The following is a 21,300-nucleotide window of genomic DNA, read 5'->3' on the forward strand; positions in this document are numbered from 1 at the left end:
AACTGAATTTGGCCCTTGCTCTGAAAGGGCCTGCTCTACATGTTTCAGAGATACAATTTTTTCCTTCAGGGGCAATTTGAGAAAGTATGCTCCTCAGTTGTAGAACAATCACCTTGTTGTCCCTTGACAAGATAAGGGAGGATAAATTGTGCACCCACCCACTTTATTTTATATTGAAAACATAATAAGCAATTATATGGGTCCAGTCACATTTCAGACATTGGATTGTCTCTTTTACAATTACACCATTTGCAAAATGCAAATTTTGGAGAAGCCCTAGGGAATGCAAGGCAGTGCCAGCTCCAGGTTCCTGAGGGCCATTAGGCAAGGCACCTTCAATCTGTCCCCTCCCTCAGTGAGCTTATCTTCTCACCAGCAATGTAACCAGTTGCTATTGTTCCTTTTCCTCATCATTGCTACCGCTTGCTTGCTTGCTTGACAGGCAGAGAGCCAGTGAGCAATGAGTAGGAGTGTACGGATTCCCCACCGCCCGTTCCAGTGGGGAATCCGTGGAGGGGGGGAGGCGATCCGTTCCTCCCCCCCCCAGGAACCTCCGGAGCAGCTCCACTCCATGAGGATTCCATGGAGCCACACCGGCTATAGGGCCGCTTACCTTCCCGGCCAGAGCCATTCGTCTCCTCCGCGCCGATCGCCATTTCTTTCTTTTTAAAATGGCAATCAGCAGGATGTGCCCATAGACTTATACGCAAATAGAGCCGTGAATCTTGCATATAAGTCTATGTGTCCAAAGGCTTATACGCAAGATTCACGGCTCTATTTTGCGTATAAGTCTATGGGCACATCCCGCCGATTGCCCTTTTTTTAAAAAAAGAAATGGCGATCGGCGCGGAGGAGGCGAACGACTCCAGTGGAAGAAGCAGCCAAGTGCCGTTCCGCCTCCAATCCTCCTGGAGCAGAGGTAAGTGGTGCCAATCCGCCATGGATTCCTGAGGTAGGATTCCAAAGAATCCGGCCTCATTTGAATCCGTGATGGATTCCTCTAACATCCCTAGCGATGAGGCAGTGGCATCTACTGCTCCTCTTCCTCACCACCTCTGTTATGTACACCAGAGTGAGAGGCAGATGAGCAAGCAGGTTGCAATGGCGAAGAGGAGGAGCAAGTCCAGCAGGGTCTTGCCAGCTGCAGTGTGCTGTTCAGCCTTGATGCTGGCTCTGAAGCAGGGCAGCACACAGAAGGACTCAAAGCAGGAGCCACCTATCCAGCAACTGAAGACAGGCATTCCGACAAGTGGCCTTGGATGGAGATCTTACTAGGCTATGTAGGGACCCTCTGATCAGACTTAAAAGCTGCTTTGTGGCTTCTGAGGTGGGCCCGATTCGGCTCAGGCAGATTCGGGGGGGGGGGCGGTCTGGCCCTGAACCCGAAGCGGTATTCGGATGTCGAACCCCGCTTCGGGGCCCCCCGGATGCCCCTGTGCAAACCCCCTTACCTTGCTGCCACCACTGCCTCCGCTGTCCTTGCCGCCACCTCCATCGTCATCCTTACCGCCGCCTCCGTTGCTGCCGCTGCCCTCTCCATCACCATTGCCGCCGCCGCTGTCCTCGCCACTGCCAACTGCTGAGGCCTGGACGCACACAGCGACTTTTATGGCAGGGAGTCGCCGTTTTTAAAACAGCAGCCTCCTGGAACTTCCTGGAAGTCGCCATTTTAAAAATGGTGATTCCCTGCAGTAATAGTCGCTGCATGCATCCAGGCCTCAGCAGTTGGTGGCGGTGAGGACAGCGGCAGCAAGGACAGCGGTGATGGCGGCAGCAGAAGAGGAGGCAGCTCAGGTAAGGACCTGGAGGCGCCGGGGGGCCTGGGCCGGGGGGCAGAAGCTCTGAAGTGCACCGAGTGCTTCAGAGAGCCCCCAATCCACTCCGGGTCGTTTCGTGCCCCCTCTGCTTCGCCTCATAAAGGGCTCAAAGTAGCCGAAGCCACCCCGCTTCGCCTCGGGCCGAAGCAGTGCACAGCCTTATTAATTAATGGGCAGGTTATATAGGATAGATACCCAGGGTTCTTCTAATATTTAGGACTTTATACTTCAAAAGCAACACTCTGAATTATTCCTGAAAGCCAACTGGAAGCCAGGGAAGATACTTGAGTAATGGAGAAAGGTGTTTCCCACGACAGGCTTGGTACAATTTCAGCTTGTGATTGGGGGGCTCATATGACAGAATGTTGTTCCATTCATCATCAGCCTCATCATCAATAACCTCTACATGCAAAATTAGCATATTGTGAAGAGTTTTAGGCCTCGCCTTCGGCATTGCATGCTCGTTCCCCATGTACAGAGATTTATTTCGTGTGGAGTATTCAGTTGTGCGAGCTCCAGCCCATTAACCGAATTGGCACAGCCCGGCCACAGGTTTACCATCTCAAGAAAGAAGACCATACATAGACACAAATTTGTGATCTTGTGTACACAGATGCAGGATAGAGGGGGAGACTGGGTTGAAGGTAGGACTTAAGGTAGGCATGTCCCATTGCTTTGTCTCATCCACTTGTTGCTGATCCCTGCCTGATTATGATCACCACCACCAAATGACTTCCATAGCTGTTAGTTCTGGGGGGCAGGGGGCTGCTGTTAGAACACACAACAGCCTTTCCCAATACGGTGCCCTCCAGATGTTTGGGCCGATGACTCCCATAGTCCCTGACCACTAGCTGTGGTGGCTGGGGCTGATGGGAGACGTAGTCCAAAACATCCAGCAAATATTATTTTGACGAAGGCTGCCCTACAGGAGCTAGCATGTTTTGCATAAAACACTGTATTGTTTTCTCCTCTGGCCGCCAGAGGGCACATTCTTACTGTCTGGAGCATGCTTTAAAACTACTTCATCAATGCTGGTAAGTTTTTAACAGGTTCATAGCAGCAAAAACATGAAGATGTCTTGCAGAACCTTAAAAACTAACATATTTATTATGGCATAATAAATAGGGAGGGAATTCCCTCCCTGTTAACATCAGGCCAGCACCTGTAGTATTGATTTTTAGATGCTTGCTGAAGACCTAGTTTTTTTAGGCAGGCTTCCCTTGAAAGCTGTATATCTTTTTATCAATATCGTAGGGATGTACGAAAGTCACTTACCTGTGACGAAATTTGATTCGCGGTGGGGGGGAGGCGCTCCGTCCCTCCCCCTGAAATTCTGGCTGGGGGGGGAGGCGCACCGTCCTTCCCCCCTGAAATTCTGGCCGGGGGGGAGGTGCCCCGTCCCTCCCGCTGCAAATCCTGGCCGGCTGGGACTGCAAATGGCGGCGGCCGTAGCCGCCGCCGTTTGCGTCCCTGCAGTCAGCCATGATAGGCTACGTAAACGTTTACGTAGCCTATCACAGCTGAGTGGGAAAAAAAACACGCTATTTGCGTTCCCCTTATTTTCGCCGTAGTCTACGTAAATGTTTACGTAGACTAGACATGCCAAAATTAAAACTCAAATGTTTTAAATGGGCGCCGCCATTTGCGTACGCACGGGTTGTTGTTTTTTTTCCACTCAGCCGTGATAGGCTACGTAAACATTTACGTAGCCTATCACGGTATTTTTTAAAAATCTAGCCGTGATAGGCTACGTAAATCTTTACATAGCCTAGCACGTGTTTTTTTTTTTTAACTTGGAAATGGCAGTGGCGGCAGCCGGTTGGAAGACCGGCCGCCGGAGCCGCCGCCGCCGCTGCTGAACCGCCGCCGGAGCCACCGCCGCCAGGGAGATTTGCCCAAGACAAGTCCTGTCCCGGGCCGGGGGGGGGCAGACCGTTTCGCCACCGATTTCGGGGGGCCGAATGCGCTGGCATTCGGCCTCCCCGAGATTCGTGGCGAAATTCTCTGACATCCCTATCAATATGTGTCTTATATTGAACTTCTATACTTCTGTTCAGCATGTAACTCCTTTGCTGAGGTAACTCACTGGCTGCCTATCCACTACTGGGCCAAATTTAAGGTATTAGTACTGGTGTTGTTCAGTCGTTCAGTCGTGTCCGACTCTTTGTGACCCCATGGACCACAGCACGCCAGGCCTTCCTGTCCTGCACTCTCCCGGAGCGTGCTCAAGTCCATATTCATTGCATCAGTGATGCTATCTAGCCATCTCATCCTCTGCCGTCCCCTTCTCCTTTTGCCTTCAGTCTTTCCCAGCATCAGGGTATTTTCCAGAGAGTTTTCTCTTCGCATTAGGTGGCCAAAGTATTTGAGCTTCAGCTTCAGTATCTGTCCTTCTAATGAGCACTCAGGGTTGATTTCCTTCAGGATTGACTGATTTGACCTCCTTGCAGTCCAGGGGACGCATAAGAGTCTTCTCCAGCACCACAGTTCGAAAGCATCAATTCTTCGGCGCTCAGCCTTCCTTATAGTCCAACTCTCACAGCCATACATTACTACTGGGAAAACCATAGCTTTGATTAGATGGACCTTTGTCGGCAAGGTGATGTCTCTGCTTCTTACTATGCTGTCTAGGTTTGCCATAGCTTTCCTCCCAAGGAGCAAGTGTCTTTTAATTTCATGGCTACAGTCACCATCTGCGGTGATCTTGGAGCCCAAGAAAATAACAACTGTCACTGCTTCCATTTCTTCCCCTTCCATATGCCAGGAAGTGATGGGGCCAGATGCCATTTTTTTAATGTTGAGTTTCAAACCAGCTTTTGCACTCTCCTCTTTCACCCTCAACAAGAGGCTCTTGAGATCCTCTTCACTTTCTGCCATTAGGGTGGTATCGTCTGCGTCTCTGAGGTTGTTGATAATTTTCCCGGCAATCTTAATTCCAACCTGTGATTCATCCAACCCGGCGTTTCTCATGATGTACTCTCCATATAAGTTAAATAAGCAGGCCGACAATATGCAGCCTTGTCATACTCCTTTCCCAATTTTGAACCAATCGGTTGTTCCATGTCTGGTTCTTACTGTTGCTTCTTGACCCTCGTACAGGTTTCTCAGGAGACAGGTAAGGTGGTCTGGTACTCCCATCACTTTCAGAATTTGCCACAGTTTGTTGTGATCCACACAATCAAAGGCTTTAGCGTAGTCAATGAAGCAGAAATAGACGTTTTTCTGGAATTCTCCTGCTTTCTCCATGATCCAGCGAAAGTTGGCAATTTGATCTCTAGTTCCTCTGCCTCTTTGAAACCCAGCTTGTACTTCTCGTAGTTCTCGGTTCGCATACTGCTGAAGCCTAGGTTGTAGGATTTTGAGCATAACCTTGCTGGCATGTGAAATGAGTGCAATTGTGCGGTAGTTTGAACACTCTTTGGCGTTGCCCTTCTTTGGAATTGGAATGTAAACTGACCTTTTCCAGTCTTGTGGCCACTGTTGAGTGTTCCAAATTTGTTGGCATATTGAGTGCAGCACTTTAACAGCATCATCTTTTAGGATTTTAAATAGCTCAGCTGGAAGACTGTCATCTCCGCTATCTTTGTTGTTAGTAATGCTTCCTAAGGCCCACTTGACTTCACTCTCTAGGATGTCTGGCTCAAGTTCAGTGACCGCACTATCATGGCTATCAGGGACATTAAGATCTTTCGTGTATTGTTCTTCTGTGTATTCTTTCCACCTCTTCTTAATCTCATCTGCTTCTGTTAGGCCCCTGCCTTCTTTATCCTTTATCATGCCCGTCTTTGCACAAAACGTTCCCTTGAGATCTCCGATTTTCTAGAAGATATCTCTAGTCTTTCCCATTCTGTTGTTTTCCTCGATTTCTTTGCATTGTTCATTTAAGAAGGCCTTCTTGTCTCTCCTTGCTATTCTCTGGAACTCTGCATTCAGTTGGATATATCTTCCCCTTTCTCCCTTGCTTTTCGCTTCCCTTCTTTCCTCAGCTATTTGCAAAGCCTCATCAGACAGACACTTTGCTTTCTTGCATTTCTTTTTCTTTGGGATGGATTGAGTTGCTGCCTCCTGAACAATGTTACGGACCTCCGTCTATAGTTCCTCAGGCACTCTGTCTATCAGGTCTAATCCCTGAAATCTATTCCTCACCTCCACTGTATATTCATAAGGGATATGATTGAGGTCATACCTGAATGGTTTAGTGGTTTTCCCTACGTTCTTCAATTTAAGCTGAAATTTTGCAAGAAGCAGCTCATGATCTGAGCCACAGTCAGCTCCAGGTCTTGTGTACAAAGCCCTAAACAACTTGGGAGCAGGATACCTGAGAGTGTGCCTTCTCCCTTACCAACCTGCCCAGTCACTGAGGTCATCAGAGGGCTTGCTCCTGGTGATTCCACATGGACCCATGGCCCAATTGGAGTCCACCAGGAGAAGAGCCTTCAGCATGGTGGCCCCTTTTCTTTTGAACTCCCTGCCCCTGGAGGTCAGGCAGGCACCAACGCTGTGTTGTTTCCTGTTCCAGGAGGCATTCCTTAACTGACCAGCCACAGTTTCTACTGGCATTCTGTTTTTTAAAAAGCATAATTTTAATAAGGTGTTCTAATCTTTTTATTCTTTTACTATTTAATCTTTTGTGTTCACCGCTCCAAAATCTGTTTTCGATCATAGAATCATAGAATAGTGGGGTTGGAAGGGGCCTACAAGGCCATCAATTCCAAACCCCTGCTCAATGCAGGAATCCAAGTCAGAGCATCCCCGACAGATGGCTCTCCAGCCTTGTTTTGAATGCCTCCAGTATGGGAGAGCCCACCACGTCCCTAGGGAATGGGTTCCATTGTTGTATTGCTCAAACACAGTCAAGAAGTTTCTCCTGATGTTCAGCTGGAATCTGGCTTCCTGTAACCTGAGCCCATGATTCCATGTCCTGCACTCTGGGATGATCGAGAAGAGATCCTGGCCTTCCTCTCTGTGACAACCTTTCAAGCGCTTGAAGAGCGCTATCCTATCTCCCCTCAGTCTTCTCGAGGCTAAACAAGCCCAGCTCTTTCAGTCTCTCTTCATAGGGCTCTGTTTCCAGTCCCCTGATTATCTTCGCTGCCCTCCTCTGAACCCTCTCCAGGCTTTGTACACCAGTTCTCCAGATATGGAGCAGTATACAAATATTGTAAATAATAAACAAACGAATACACTGTTTTATGGATTGTGTTTTATGCTGCACATCGCTTTTTTAATGTTAAGCAATATATCAAATAAAATTAAAGTTGAAGCCATAATACATTGGTTGGTCTGCTGTAGCAGAAACTAACGTGTAGCTGCTACCCTGCTGGAAAGATTATGCACAGTTGAACTCAGATGTGAGAAGACACATGTGCTCCTGACCCATTTTATTCTCCTAATCCCAGCTGTTCCTCTTACATCGGGATGAGAATTTGCTCAGCGCATAGAGGTTGATAAAAAAAATATCGCAGTGCTGCTCTTTTCACCTTCCATAATTGTAAAACAGTGGTGGCAAGCCTTTTTCAGCCTGAGATCCAGATTCCATTTCGGAGAAGGTCTTGGGGGCCACAAGGTGGGTCAGAGCTAACACACACACACACACACACACACACACACGGGGAGAGAGAGAGAATTTCACCTTAAAGCTCTTCCTGCCAGTAAAGAAGCCTTGGGAGGAGCATTTCAACCGTTAGAATAGGGGAGAAAACAGCACAAAAGCCGGGAAACCACCTAACGGTTGCTGGTTGGGGGAAAGGGGGTGTGGCTATCTGGGCAACCCCGGAGGGCTGGATGTGGCACCCAGACCTTGGGTTTGCCACCCCTGTTGTAAAAGGTGTGTTTTGGAAAGTATTTAATAGCTGATGTTAGATATGGTGCCTCATTGTTGCTTGGCTCATCGCCTCTTCTGGCTGGGGTTGCACTCCCTCTGAAAGATCAGGTTCGTAGTCTGGGGGTACTCCTAGACCCATCACTGTCACTGGAGGCCCAAGTGGCCATGGCGGCTCAAAGTGCCTTTTACCGGCTTCGGCTGGTTCGCCAGCTGCAGCCTCTCCTGGACAGGGATAGCTTGGCCATGGTGGTACAGGTGCAAGTAGCCTCAAGACTGGATTACTGCAATGTGTTCTATGTGGGGCTGCCCTGAAGCTGCTCCAGAAGCTGGAGCTAGTGCAGAATGCAGCAGCTTGGCTGTTATTGGAAGCTGCCCCCTTTCAGCATGCAACTCCTTTGCTGAGGGAACTGCACTGGTTGCCTACAGGTTTAAGGTTTTGGTAGTAGTGTATAATTCTGCCAACCTAGCAGTTCGAAAGCAAGAAATTGCAAGTAGATAAATAGGTACCGCCTCGGCAGGAAAGGTAACAGCATTCCGTGCACCTCGGTGTTCAGTCATGCCGGCCACGTGACCACGGAAGCGTCTTCGGACAGCGCTGGCTCTTCGGCTTAGAAACGGGGATGAGCACCGCACCCTAGAGTCAGACACGACTGGTTGGGGACACCTTTACCTTTAGTAGTGTATAAAGATCTAAATAACTTGGGACCAGAACACCTGAGAGAGCACCTTCTCCCTTACCAACCTGCCCGGTTACTGAGGTCATTGGAGGTCATGCTCCTGGTGGTTCCATATGGACCCATGGCCTGACTGGAATCCACTCGGTGAAGAGCATTCAGTGTGGTGGCCCCCTTCCTTTGGAACTCCCTGCCTCTGGAGGTCAGGCAGTCACCATGTTGTCTTTGATGTCTCCTGAAAACATTTATTTTAACAAGCCTCAATTGACCAGGCACATTTTTTATTGGTATTCTGTTTTTAAGAAACTTTCATTATGTTTATTTATGTCTAGCTACCCTCTGTCTGGAAGACATTCAGCTTTCTGTTACCTGGCTGAATCACAGTTGTTCCACGAGGACTTTGTTCATGGGGAGCTGATACTTTTTTCCTTGTGCTTCTGAGAATTGTGGCCCTCCTGCTCTTGGGGTATGTTTTGCTTGTAGGTTGGGTTTCGCTGCTGCTATTTGCTTTCTGTTCTTAAGATTTTAAATAGGCTGCAACTATATGCCTGTCCAGCTGCTTTGTTTAGTTCGAAAGAAAAGTAGGAATGAATGAATGAATGAACGAACGAACGAACGAATGAATGGTACAGGTCCTTCTTATATCTTGTGTGCTGGTCTGAATGCATATACTGATGTGGACTAACAAGCAGTGGAGGCTGGTGGCTCCAATGTCAGTGGGGCTTTGAATCTGCTCCGGGTTTCAGTCAGAACCTTGGATAGCTCCTTTAGAGTTTGACTGGTTCTGACTGAAACCTGGAGCAGATTCATCACCCCACTGGTATTGGAGCCACCAGACTCCACTGCTAACAAGACCTTGTTCTTTTCATCATTGTTGATGGAGTCTGTTCATGTCTCACTGCTGCTGGTCTGGGAAGGATTATGCCCACCAGATCCAGGATGTCTTAACAGCAAGTAGAGTTTATGTAATTAAGCAGGACATCTGGTTTATAGCTGCCATATTAGGCTTCTAATTAAAAATATTACCCAACTAACATTACATACCACACACTCACAGCCCACTACCCTCTGTTGGGTTGCATTCGATTTGATGCCAACCTTTTCCTTTCTGCATTTCCTGCACTCCTTCATATTTATCTGTCCCACATCCAAAGTCAGCGCGTGATTGACCGAAGGGTACATCTCAGGGAGGTTGTAGTTAAGCATCCAAAACTGATTCTCCTCTGGCCTACCATGGTTGATGGTAGGGATGGCTGAGGGTTTTATTTGAGTTTGTTTTTGATAAGAATTTACCAAAGTTTGCCAATGTCTTCATGTCTGGGACAGAAAGAACTTGAGATTTATTTTTTTTTTAATCCAATGTGGGAGAAACCGAAACTGGTGGGATTCACCCAACCAGTCTCAGGGCTTTCAGTATTGCCTCTTAAGTCTGGGTTCTAATTCCTGTGCATTCAAGCATGTTTGTGGTACTGAATTAGCGTTGCCACGTCTTTTTTTCCTTACAGGCTCCTCATCTTGAGCCAACTACATGGCAGACAGGTACAACATGGTTAACTCCATGTATCTACCTGGTGCAGGTGGTTGAGAATTTCATCTTGGTTTGTTTTTGATAAGAATTGGCCAAAATTTGCAAATTTCTTCATATTTGACATGGAAAGAACTTAAGATTAAAAAAGAAAGGAGTGCAGGAGACAGCAGAACTGACTGATTTGTCCATCCCTAATTTGTGGTTGTGGGATCAGAGAACACCATGGCATTTCCACAGGTTGATTTCTAAGATCGGTAGTGGATTTTTCCCATGCCTCTTTTTATGTCACATTTCCAAGCTTAGCGATACAATTTTAAATTAGGAGTACATATGCAGCTCTTGTGTACAGCTGCATCAGTGCAATATAAATGGTACTTTACTGCCATACCTCCAGGAGATCACTTCCAGTGTCCTCATGGACACATTGAAAAGGAGAGGATAGGCAAGATGGAACTTGTAGGATGCCACAGGGGATGCTAGGGGAGAGTATCTTTGCTGTCTTCTTCTTCTTCTTCTTCTTCTTCTTCTTCTTCTTCTTCTTCTTCTTTGTATACTGCCTTGTAGCTGAAGCTCTCTGGGCGGTTTACAAAAGTTAAAACATTAAAATACAGTATTCAAAGTTTAAAAACCATTTACATAAACACATATGGACAATATGTACAAACAACATATATCTGCAAACAACTTTGAACTAAAACTTTTTTTTTAAAAAAACCAACAATAAAACACAGCTTAAAAACAGTATACAAAAGCCAGCAAAAGGAACGAGAGTGCTAAAAAGGGAAGGCCTGCCAGAATAACAGAGGCTTTCCTGCCTGCTCAAAAACCTTCAAGGAGGTCAGCAGGCGCATTTTGACCGGCAGGTCGTTCCACAACTGGGACAGCGAAGGAAAAGGTCCTCTTGCGTGTGGCTGCCAATCGCACATGAGGCAGCCACAGCAGAGAGCCCTCAGTCATCTGTCTTCAACAAGCTACCTGAGAGTATCTGTACTTGAAAGTACTTTGATTAGAAAATATCATGCTTGCACTGATAAAAAATGGTCATATGAAAGTCAAAAAGATGTTCTGGCTGAACATCAGGAAAAACGTCCTGACTGTTAAAGCAATATGACAATGGAACCAATGACCTAGGGAGGTGGTGGGCTCTCCCACGCTGCAGGCATTCAAGACGAGGCTGGACAGCCATCCGTTGGGGATGCTCTGACTTGGATTCCTGCACTGAGCAGGGGGCTGGACTCGATAGTCTTATAGGCCCCTTCCAACCCTACTATTCTATGATTCTATGAGTCACCTTCAGTGATGGACTGGGATGTAGGGGAGGAGGCTGTTGCGCCTTTCTACTAAGGATGAGTAGAACCACTCAACAAAACAGACAAATCCACATGAGGTCCGAAAGATGCATCGCCAACACCACCTCATGATCAATGGAACCAAAAGCCATCTAGGCGTCTATTGCTGTCCGAAGAATTACAGCCTCGGTGCTGTGCACACACCCAAAACTAATCAGAACAGGTCTAGGAACTGTACTCTAATCTATTACATCTGAAATTTCCAGTGCAACTGCTCCCCAAGAGTAGTTTCTCCCCAAAGAGGAGGCTGCTAGTAACTGCTTCGGGAAACCTAAGTTAGACTGAAGTGACAAGGGACAGGCAATTTGAGGCCATCCTACATCTGTCCTTTGCTCAATATGGTGTTAAACCCCGCTAGATCTTTCTAATTGGAAAAAATGTGCACAGATCGCTTTTTGAGGGTTCTTCACACCATCAAGAACATCTCCCACATTGGCAAGTGAGGCCAACTGAACCAAAATCATCCTTGATGGATCAGACCAATGCTGGGTCTGAGCTCGACAACCTAAGAACAAGTTTTAACCCAACCAGAAAACATTTATTTTTAACATATTCTTTCCGTTCTCCCTCTGACTTCTTTCAGAAGTCTCCCACTCTTTCTCTTTTTCTTTCTCTAAATAAATAAGTAAATAAACTTCATGCACGCATGCGAAGTGGTGGTGCCATGGTGCCCTTGCAGACAGAGGTTGGAGATTTTCCACCCGGTTGAAAGGCCTGCTGTTGGATTCATTAAAGGTGAAATCCTATGGGGACAGGTGGCCGCATCTGAACTCGGAGGCAACCACCTATCCAATGGAGGGCAGGAGAAGCACAGAGGGGATCGTTTCCTCTGAGCTTCTCCTGCCCTGCATTTGCGGCTAGACTGCCGATTTCAGCTATCTAGCTGCGGGAAGGTGGAGCGTGGGGGGAAGCTGCCGGATGACACATAGGATGTGTCATACCAGCATTTCCACCATCCCTGCCCCAGAACGCTCCCCGGAACGCCCTGTTTTGGCCACTCCGTGCTCCTCTTCTGATCGCGGAGTGCGAGGCCATTCCGCGCTGCCTGTGAAGCAGCGCGGAAGGGGGGAAGGTCGGTTCTCTGGGAACTGGCCTTGAAGCATGGGCTCCAAGGTCGGTCCCAGAATGCCACATATCCTATAGCCATCTAGCCACTGACCAGCAGCCATAGGATTGCTCCCTCCATATGGTTTTAACCTTGGATAGCTTCTAGAGTTTTGACTGAAACCCGGAGCAGATTCACTGCCCCACTGACACTGGAGACATCAGCCTCCACTGCTAGAGACGGAAGCAGAGGTGGGCAAAATGCACCCCTTTAGCTGCATGCAGCGTTTCTTGACTTCCTTGCTTCCCCCTCCACTCTACCTCTGCCACCACGCTGCTGAATTTGTTGTGGCGCGCAGCTCAAAACAGCCTCCGTGTACAAGCCAGAAGTGACAGTTTGCCACCAAAATCCAGTGGGGTGATGGGCAAAAGGGTCGATAGGAAAGCAAAATAGCTCCCTTTTCCTGCTGCTGCTGTGCCACTGGGTTTTAGTGGCAAACTGCCACGTTTGGTTTTCAACAGGAGCTGATGTTTCCTTGCTGCCGCCCCACCAAATTTCAGTAGTGCAACAGGGGCAGGAAGCTGGCCATCCCCGAACTAAAGCAATCAGAGGGTCTGTTTGCAAAGCGCATAATCCGGATGGCTGTATAAAACCTCCATGTTCAAGGGCAGTCTGCTGCTAAATAGCACTCGCTAGAAGGCAGCAGTGGGAGAGGGCTATTACTTCCATGCCTTGCTTGGAGGGCTACTCTGAAGCATCCAGCTGGTTGCTGGTCTAGTTGGACTTTGGATCTGGTCCCACAGAGCTGCTCTTAGAAGCTTATGAATTTCCCTTCTCCTTGGAGAGGAAATCTAGGCTTTACCTATGCATACTTACCTGCTTCCAGCTAAGGAGGGGCTACATCTGGGGGAAAGTTGGGGGCAAGCCCTGCTCAATCGCTTCACTTTGGGACCGCCCCTCCCTCCCTCCCTCTCCTGCCTCCCTCTCCTGCCTGGCAAACTGTAAGCAGCCTGCACTGGCTCTTGCAAAGATGGTTCTAGCAGGAAGCAGTACTGTATGCAGAAAAGCAAAGAGGTGCACGGGAAGCCAGCCGTAGCTGCAAAGAAGCCTGCAAGGCACGACTCCCTTTTTTCTCCCGGGTACTCTCACCAATGGGTCAGGATGGAGAGCCTGAGTAGTGTCCTGAAGCAAAAAGCAACTGAAAGGCATCACAGAGCTGAGGTCATGATTGCAGGGGAACAACTGAGGTAAGTTTTGAGCTTCAGCTTCTCTCTCTCTCTCTCTCTCTCTCTCTCAGAGGCTCCCATTTTTCCTTCTGAAAAGTGTCCAGTTGCGACTTTGGAATACTTGGTGTTACATATACACCTAAAGGAGATTATAGTTCCAGGCTTAACATCCCCCCCACCCTCTTTTTGCCCTAGGAATGGTTTATATCGAATGGAGAAATACAAACATCATCACCACCACCATCATCACATTTATATTCCACCTTTTTCCTCTTGCAAGGAACCCAAGGCAGCTCACAGGGTCCCCCTCCTCTCCATTTTATCCTCACAACAACCCTGTGAGGTAGGTTAGGCAGTGACTGGCCCAAAGTCACCCAGTGACCTTCATGGCCAAGTGGGGACTAGAACCCAGATCTCCCAAGTCCCAGTCCAACACTTTAACCACTACGCCGCACAGACTTTCAATTTATAGTGTAAGAATTCAAGCCTTGTATAAGTGAAACCAGTACATAAGGCTGTATGTTATCTCAGTAATTTCTGTTCCAATGGCTTGCAAATAAACGCCATGTTTTCAATAGATGTGGGTGTGCAGAAGTAGCATTAAACTTGGAAAGTGTGAGGATGGTTCATTAGTTTAGCACAGCTTTCCCTAGCCTGGTGCCCTTGAGAGGTGTTGGACTACAACTCCCATCACCCCAACCAGCACGATGAGTCATGATGGGAGTTGTAGTCCAATACACCTGAGGGTGTCAGGCTGGGGAAGGACTGGGTAACTTCAATACACCTGGAGGGGTCTGGCTTAGCAGGAGCGGGTGACTTCAGAAAACGTGATTGGTAAAAAAGTAGAGCGGCCTAAGGAACTTGGCCCCAAGTGAGTCATGTCCCCATCTGAGGAGGGTCTTGCCTGCAGCAACCCCTTCACTTATTCTCTATCTTTGCTGTGCTTGTTGGCTCAAATGTTTTCTAAGAAATCTTCAGTGTTTCTACACTGAAGCAGTATCTTCAGTAATGGCCACCAATTTGAATGACTTTCAAAGGTGATTAGACAAATCTCCATGGAGAAGGCTATCAATGGCTACTGCTCCCGATGACTTTATGCTACCTCCAGTGTCAGAGGCTGGATGACTATGTCCACCAGTTGCTGGGGAACATGGGCGGGAGGGTGCTGTTGCACTCATGTCCTGCTTGTGGGTTTCCTCCTGTGGGCAGCTGGTTGGCCACTGTATGAACAGAATGCTGGACTAGATGGACCCTTGGTATGATCCAGCAGGGCTCTTCTGATGTTCTTCCTAGGCCAATGATAAGCAACTGATGGTCCAACGGTGTAATCAGCCCACATGCCTCACCGGTTCTGTTGTAACATCCAAAAGAAGTCTTGGAACTCCTGCTGGCCTCCACAATAGGTGGTTTCAGGAGGGAGTGGAAGTGTGGAAAACATGCATGCTGACCAACATGTTTCCCAAAGTCTTCTTCTGCCTAGGAAAAATGCTGGGGTTTGGCAAGGGGAAAAGTGGCTGGGGAGTCGGGGGGAGCAAAACAGCAAACAGAGGGATATGTACTTCCCTAGTAAAATGTACATGTAAACTGTGGTCAGGGTTTACCTGCATTCTGCAGCAGAATGGAGATAAATGTGGGTCCAAGTCTGAAAACACTGCTGTTCCAACAAGAGTTGGGCTCAGCCATTGGAATCCTGAGTTCCAGTCCTGCTTCTCCAATGGATTAATTCATAGTGACTTGCCAAAGAACAGGCAGTTGCTCAGTTCCACATTTGCAAAAAAGGAAATAAAAGTGGCATTCCACCCCAGTGTTATTGTGAAGACAAAATGAGATACAGGTACAAATGATAAATGTGACAGTTGTAAATCTGAGAACCTCCTTGATAAATGTACACTAATAATGAAGTCAGGGGGACAATGGTAAGGGAGCTTTAGATGATTATGGGGAGCTTCACCCAGCCCATCTCTGCACCTCTAGATTACAGATATATAATGAAATACAATTAAACCATTAAAGCAATCAATCAGTCAATCAATAAAAACAAATAAAGGACTTGCCTATAAGTCAAAAGCCGGCACAATTAAATAGGTCTAACTGTTGCCTAAATGACAGCAGCATGCGGAACAGACAAATCTCTACTCGCAAGGACTTCCACAGCCAGGGTGATGCCATCCAAAAGGCCCTGCCACATGTGGTAACTCCATGGGCCACATTTCTCAAGGGCACCACAAGCAAAGTCTCCCTGGCCAATCTTAATTCCTGGATTGGTCAGTATTGGGGAAGGCAATCCTTTAAGCTTTTTAATGAAAAGTGTTCTGTTTGCGTGTTCAACCCTCTTTATTGCTTCCTGTTCAGCATGGTTGGGGATTAGTGATGAATTGCTGCTTATTAGTTAGTTCCCTGCAAGCAGAGCAGCTTTAGTTACAAATTCCCTTGCATTTCTTTTCATATTTTAAAGAGCAAAAATCATTATCCAGTTTCACTATAATAGACAACTGTAGTAATGCAAGAAAACCAGCTCTCTCACCCCCTCCACAACATGTGGAACAACAGTTAAGGGACAATTAATCACTATTCCCCAAGCCATGCTGAACAGGAAGTAATAAAATGAGCAGAACTGCAATCAGGAAAGTTTTGATTCACATTGGAAATGACCTTGGCTGAATGGGACTTATTTGTGAGTAAACATTCTAGAAGGATCTTGGCCATGAGGAAGGACACGGCTGAATAATATAGGATCATATTAAAGTTCTCTGTGGAGCCTCCACTTTAATTCTGCTTCGAGCTAGTTGTGAAAAAGCAATGCCAGAGGCAGTGCTTTCATAGGCACAGTCTGAAAGCTTACAAATACAACTGTGCATTCATAAGGGCTAGAAGCCTGATGTGTGTGTGTGTGTTTTACAAAAAATGAAAGCTACATTTCAAGTTCCATGCAAGAATGATTTTGTAAAAGCCCCTGTTGAACAGGCCTGATGGAAGTAGCCTAAGCTTTCACTGCTAGCTGAGAGAGTCTGCATGAACCACGTCTTTCAAATAAAAATCATGGCATGAATTCCAGAAGATCTCAAGCGGGAGGAATACTTGTGGATTTTCTGAACTGCAGGGGGTATTTCAGGACAAGATTTCCGTGGCCTGAGATTGCTGCAAGCAGAATGGCATGCAAGGCGAATGCACGAGATGACCACCACCAATAGCTATGGAATGGAGCAGGTCTGGCCTATAATTTTGTGGCAGCAGGGAATGTGATGGGTAGGGTTAACGGTAGCATGAATAAAATCATTTTTACAAGGTTTGACTCAAGCGAAGTGTTGGCAGCGAAAGGACTTGGGAAGGTCGTATTCCGTGTACTTTTCACTGGGGAGCAAATATAGGCGTATACCATCTTTTGGGGGAAGAACTGCTAATAATAGTATTTACTATTTATGGAGCCTCTAAAAAAACTAAGTGCTGTACACAATATAAAATGAGAGGCTGTGCTTACAAACATACGATCTTATTTATTAGATTTATTTATTAGATTTATTAATCGCCCATCTGGCTGGTCACCCATCTCTTTCCTTCCTTCCTTCCTTCCTTCCTTCCTTCCTTCCTTCCTAAAAGTGAGATTTTATATTATATTGTAGCAATGAGGAAAGAAAGTGGTGGAACGTTTGACAATTCAAGAATACTTTTCATTCTGTGAACAATTAGAATGATGGGTTTGTGCTGCATTCGTATGTGGGGTTTTCCTTCCCCATGAAACTGAAGAAATATTAGCAAGTGCAGCTGAAGAACCTAAGACCAAAGGTCCATATACTCCAGAATTGCAGAATCTCCAGCCCACGGGCCAAATTTGGCCCTCCGGCCTCCCCATCTGACCTGTGGAGCTTACCCCGTCCTGACATCACTCATTCTCCTTCAGCATCCTGCTCTGAAAAACAGTCCACTGGATGCTTTAGGGAACCCCATAGCTGGTAGGAACACCTCTGCCTTCCCCACTGTTTGCTGCCCAGCAGTTGGAATTCAGAGGTACAAGCAGAACTTGCCACAGAACGTTGCAGGACGGAATGTTTCACTGGCTCAGCCAGCCAGCCAGCCAGCCAGGGCTTTGTTCATGATACTCCATTCTGTTCCCTCTCTCATCTGGCTTTCTGTTCCCACCCCCAATAGTCTGCATTTCATGGCCATTAAACATCCATAGCCCTCATGGGGCTGTTTCTAGGGTTCCCCCCCCCCAATCATAGGGGGGTGTCTCTTTTTTTTAATACTTCCACAAACCTTGGGGTTCCCTTAAGCCAGGAGCAGGCAACCTGGTGCCCTTGAGATGTTGTGGACTACAACTCCCATAAAACCCAGCCAGTATGGCCAGTGGTCAGAGTTTATGGGAGCTGTAGTCCAAAACAGCTTCCCCTGCCCTAAGTCTTTTGGTACTTCCCTTTTGTGCATGGGTGGGGCTGTTGTGGCTGCACTAGCAATGGAACTTGCCTTTAAACTGTGCTGAAAACTTCTTCCCCATTTTTTTGACCATTCTCATTCAATTTGATAGAAAAGAAATTGCTTTTGAAAATAAATTCAAAGGTGAAGAAAACTTCAGAGAAATGCTCATGGGTTGGGGTTGGGTTTCATGTGCTTACTTTACTTGGGAGGTGGTCAAGGAGTGTGCAAAGGTGTCCTGTCTTTCATTGTACAATCTTCTCTCTGGCAGCCTGTAGCCTCCTTGGCTTCCTGCACTTTCAGTTAAAGCCCAGAGGGAAACATAAGAAGTAATTCCTCCCATAGGGCTTTCTCAGACCAGGAAGCGCAGGCAGCCTGGGAGGCTGCAGAGCAATGGAGAGATGTGAAATAGAAAGAAAATGCACACAGCTCCCACGGTCACCGCATGGTGCTTAGGTAAGCTCAAAAACACCACAAAAATAAATTATAAAATGCCCAGAGAATGAGGCAGAACAATGGAAGCCTCTTTCACAGGGGAAGAAAACTTTCAGGAAATTAAGAGGACAGATTTTGGCTCAGCGCTCACTCCACCTCTTCCCTGGAGCGGGACGCAACACTTCCCCCCTCACACCACCACTGTGGAGGATGCAAAATGGGGGCCAGACTGCCCACACAGTTGGCAGTGCAAATAAAGAAAAGAAAAATCCTTCGGAAAAGAGAAAGAAGCTGTGTTATAACCCCTGCTGCCAATGGGGAGCCCTCCCTGTGAGAAACAGTTGAGAATTTCTTCTCCCACTGGAGAAATTCAGTGAAATTATCCCCCCCCCCATTTTTCTGCTCACAAATAGGGTGGAGAATTTTTTTGAGAGGCTATTTGCTCACAGCTCTACCTTGAACATCGGAAATAGAAAGAGTGACAATGCCTCTGACTTTGGGGCAGGGGGTCTGTTTCGGTTTCATGGCCTGTTTCGGTTTATCGCCATTGGCAGACCCATCCATCACGTTTGCCTTATTGCCACCATTGTATTTGTTTTGCTAGATATTGTATTCCTTTTTGCTAATTGGGGGCAAGATGCCCACTTGATACTTGCGTGCCTTTTATTGCTTGAATAATAGACCAGTCAAGGATCCTTTGGACATGTGTGGGTGAGAGAACCTGAGCTTACCAGTATTTTCTCTTCTTCACAATTATTCAAGGTCCAGGAACCCTCTCCCCTTATACATACATCAGTCTTGGAGAGCATAGCCAGCTGTAAATAAGCTTGCTGCTCCACTTGCCTTGTGCCTTTGGGCATTTCTACATGATGGTTTTATCCCACACCTTTACCCAGGTTTCTGCTTCTGGATTCTTTGCGGGATTAAGTTTGGCTCCTTTACACTTGCTTTTTTCTGGGAGGTTTCTCTCTCTGCCTTTGTATATGTCCCATTACACAACCACTAGGTGGTGCTGTGGTGTAGCAGACTTGCACAATTACACAGGGCTTTATAATGCCATTCAGAAAAACTGCCACACTTTCCTCATTAAGAAAAAAAACCATGATAATGGTTGGGAAGTGGGGGGGGGCACTGGAGGATGACAACGCCATGTAAAGGACCCACAGACTACCATGAGTGAGCAATCACGAGAGCACAATAAAAGCCTAGTATCGAAACACTCTTTATCTCTGAGCAAATGAAGGTTAAGGGTACCAGCAGATGTATATTTGAAAAGAGACCCACAATGTTATGAGCACATTTTGAGTTCTCTTCTTAATGTACATGTGGCTGTACTGTTTCAGGGAACTGAAGGTGGGTAGATGGTACAGCCCTGGGTTGGCTGCTTCGCTACCTCCTGCCCAGATGTAGAATGAAATGAAGTACCCCATAACCCAGGACCATAGCCACAGGGGAACCTGTGGGGGCTGGGCCACCTTGGATATTCCTGGCCCCCTCCCTGAATGTTCAGCTCTCCCTCCCCATTTTAAAGTATTTTATTTAAGAAATATAAGGTAACAACTATATAACAACAAAAACATCAACACACACAGACTTTTACATTATTCATCACAGATTCTATACGTATTTTAGAATCGTCCCTGAACATACTGTTGTTGTGTACATATTAAGCTCTGTTACAACCACAAAATAATCACTTTTCAGTTATTAGCCTTGCTGGATATTACACCTTTTCGAAAATAGGACTGCACTCTGGGTGGATGCTGGTTTGCAGACCCTGCATTAATGTATGTAATGAAAGGGAGCCACATTTCAAAGAACAAGTCCTGCTCGATTATCCCTCTGATCAATTGCTTATGTTGTGTTTGTTTCTCAGCAAAAGCCCCCTCCCAGATTTTCAGAAATCATCCATTCACAGTGTATCCTGTTTTCATTTTCCAGTATCGTGCTCTAACCATTCTTGATGCTGCTAGTAATGGTAAAATAGGTCTTTATGTAACAGCTGCTTTTGTTTGTGATTAAAGAGAGAGAGGGAAGAGCTAATAATGGGGTAGAAGTGAAAAGGGGGTACCCGCATCAAACTCTAAACCACACCCCTTTTTCAAAAGTGACAGGTGCCCTGCCCCCTTTGGAGACCGGAAGTCACGCCCTAGCCAGAAGTCGCACCTTCAGAAGTCCTGCCCCGGAAGGAGCGATCAGCTGGTCAAGTCATATGACCTTCCAGGGTCACCTGACAGGTATCATGTGATCCCTCTATGAACTTGTCATGCCACCATGGACCAGTAGGAAGAGGTTTTAGAGCCCTAACAGGTATGGGTGTGGAAATGGCCCAAAGGGCCACTTCCAACCCTCCCCAGATTGGTCCAGAGGGGTCATGTGTCCCCTCTAAGAACTCGCCCCATCACAATGAACCAATAGGAAGAGGTTTTAGCCCCCTGACATGTTCAGGGGCCCTGGAACTGTATACGGTCACATCCCCACCCCCAACAGGCCAATACGAACAATTTTAGGCCCAGAAACATCCTACCTCATCAGCCAGTCAGAAGACGTGCACTCAGATTCAATCAATGTAGCCATTTAGCTTGTCCAGACATGTTTCCTGCATAGAGAACATGGAGACGCCAGGCACCCTTGAATACTGAACCCCGGAAAGGCTGTAAGCCGAGTCATGCCTACATACTTTTAGAAAGAACTAGAAAGGAAGAGCCTGCTATAGCTCCCACGAATGGAAGATCCAGGCACAGCTGCATCTTTTCTTCTTACATTCATGGGAGCTATAGCAGGCTCTCTCTTTCTAGTTCTTTTTAAAAGTATGTAGGCATGACTCGGCTTACAGCCTTTCCGGGGTTCAGTATTCAAGGGTGCCTGGCGTCTCCATGTTCTCTATGCAGGAAACGTGTCTGGACCAGCTAAATGGCTACACTGATCGGATCTGGCTGCCCCTGCTTTTGATTGGGTGGTAGGAAAGGATGTTTTTCTGGGGGTAAAACTG

At 47.0% G+C, this 21,300-nt stretch overlaps 1 protein-coding gene across 1 annotated transcript in view; it reads left to right on the plus strand.

Annotated features, from left to right (window-relative positions):
- The first annotated feature begins 13,255 nt into the window (after positions 1 to 13,255).
- The window catches only part of LOC146348957 (DEP domain-containing mTOR-interacting protein-like), a 50,781-nt gene continuing 42,736 nt past the window's right edge, over positions 13,256 to 21,300 (plus strand). The window contains exon 1 of the mRNA XM_084848416.1: positions 13,256 to 13,484. Within this exon, the coding sequence (XP_084704542.1) occupies positions 13,294 to 13,484 (191 nt within the window). The 5' untranslated portion in view covers positions 13,256 to 13,293. The remainder of the gene's footprint in view (positions 13,485 to 21,300) is intronic.

This window comes from Heloderma suspectum, chromosome 4, assembly GCF_057233095.1.
Source record: "Heloderma suspectum isolate Gila_16-S chromosome 4, 16-S_ref, whole genome shotgun sequence".
NCBI lineage: Eukaryota > Metazoa > Chordata > Lepidosauria > Squamata > Helodermatidae > Heloderma > Heloderma suspectum.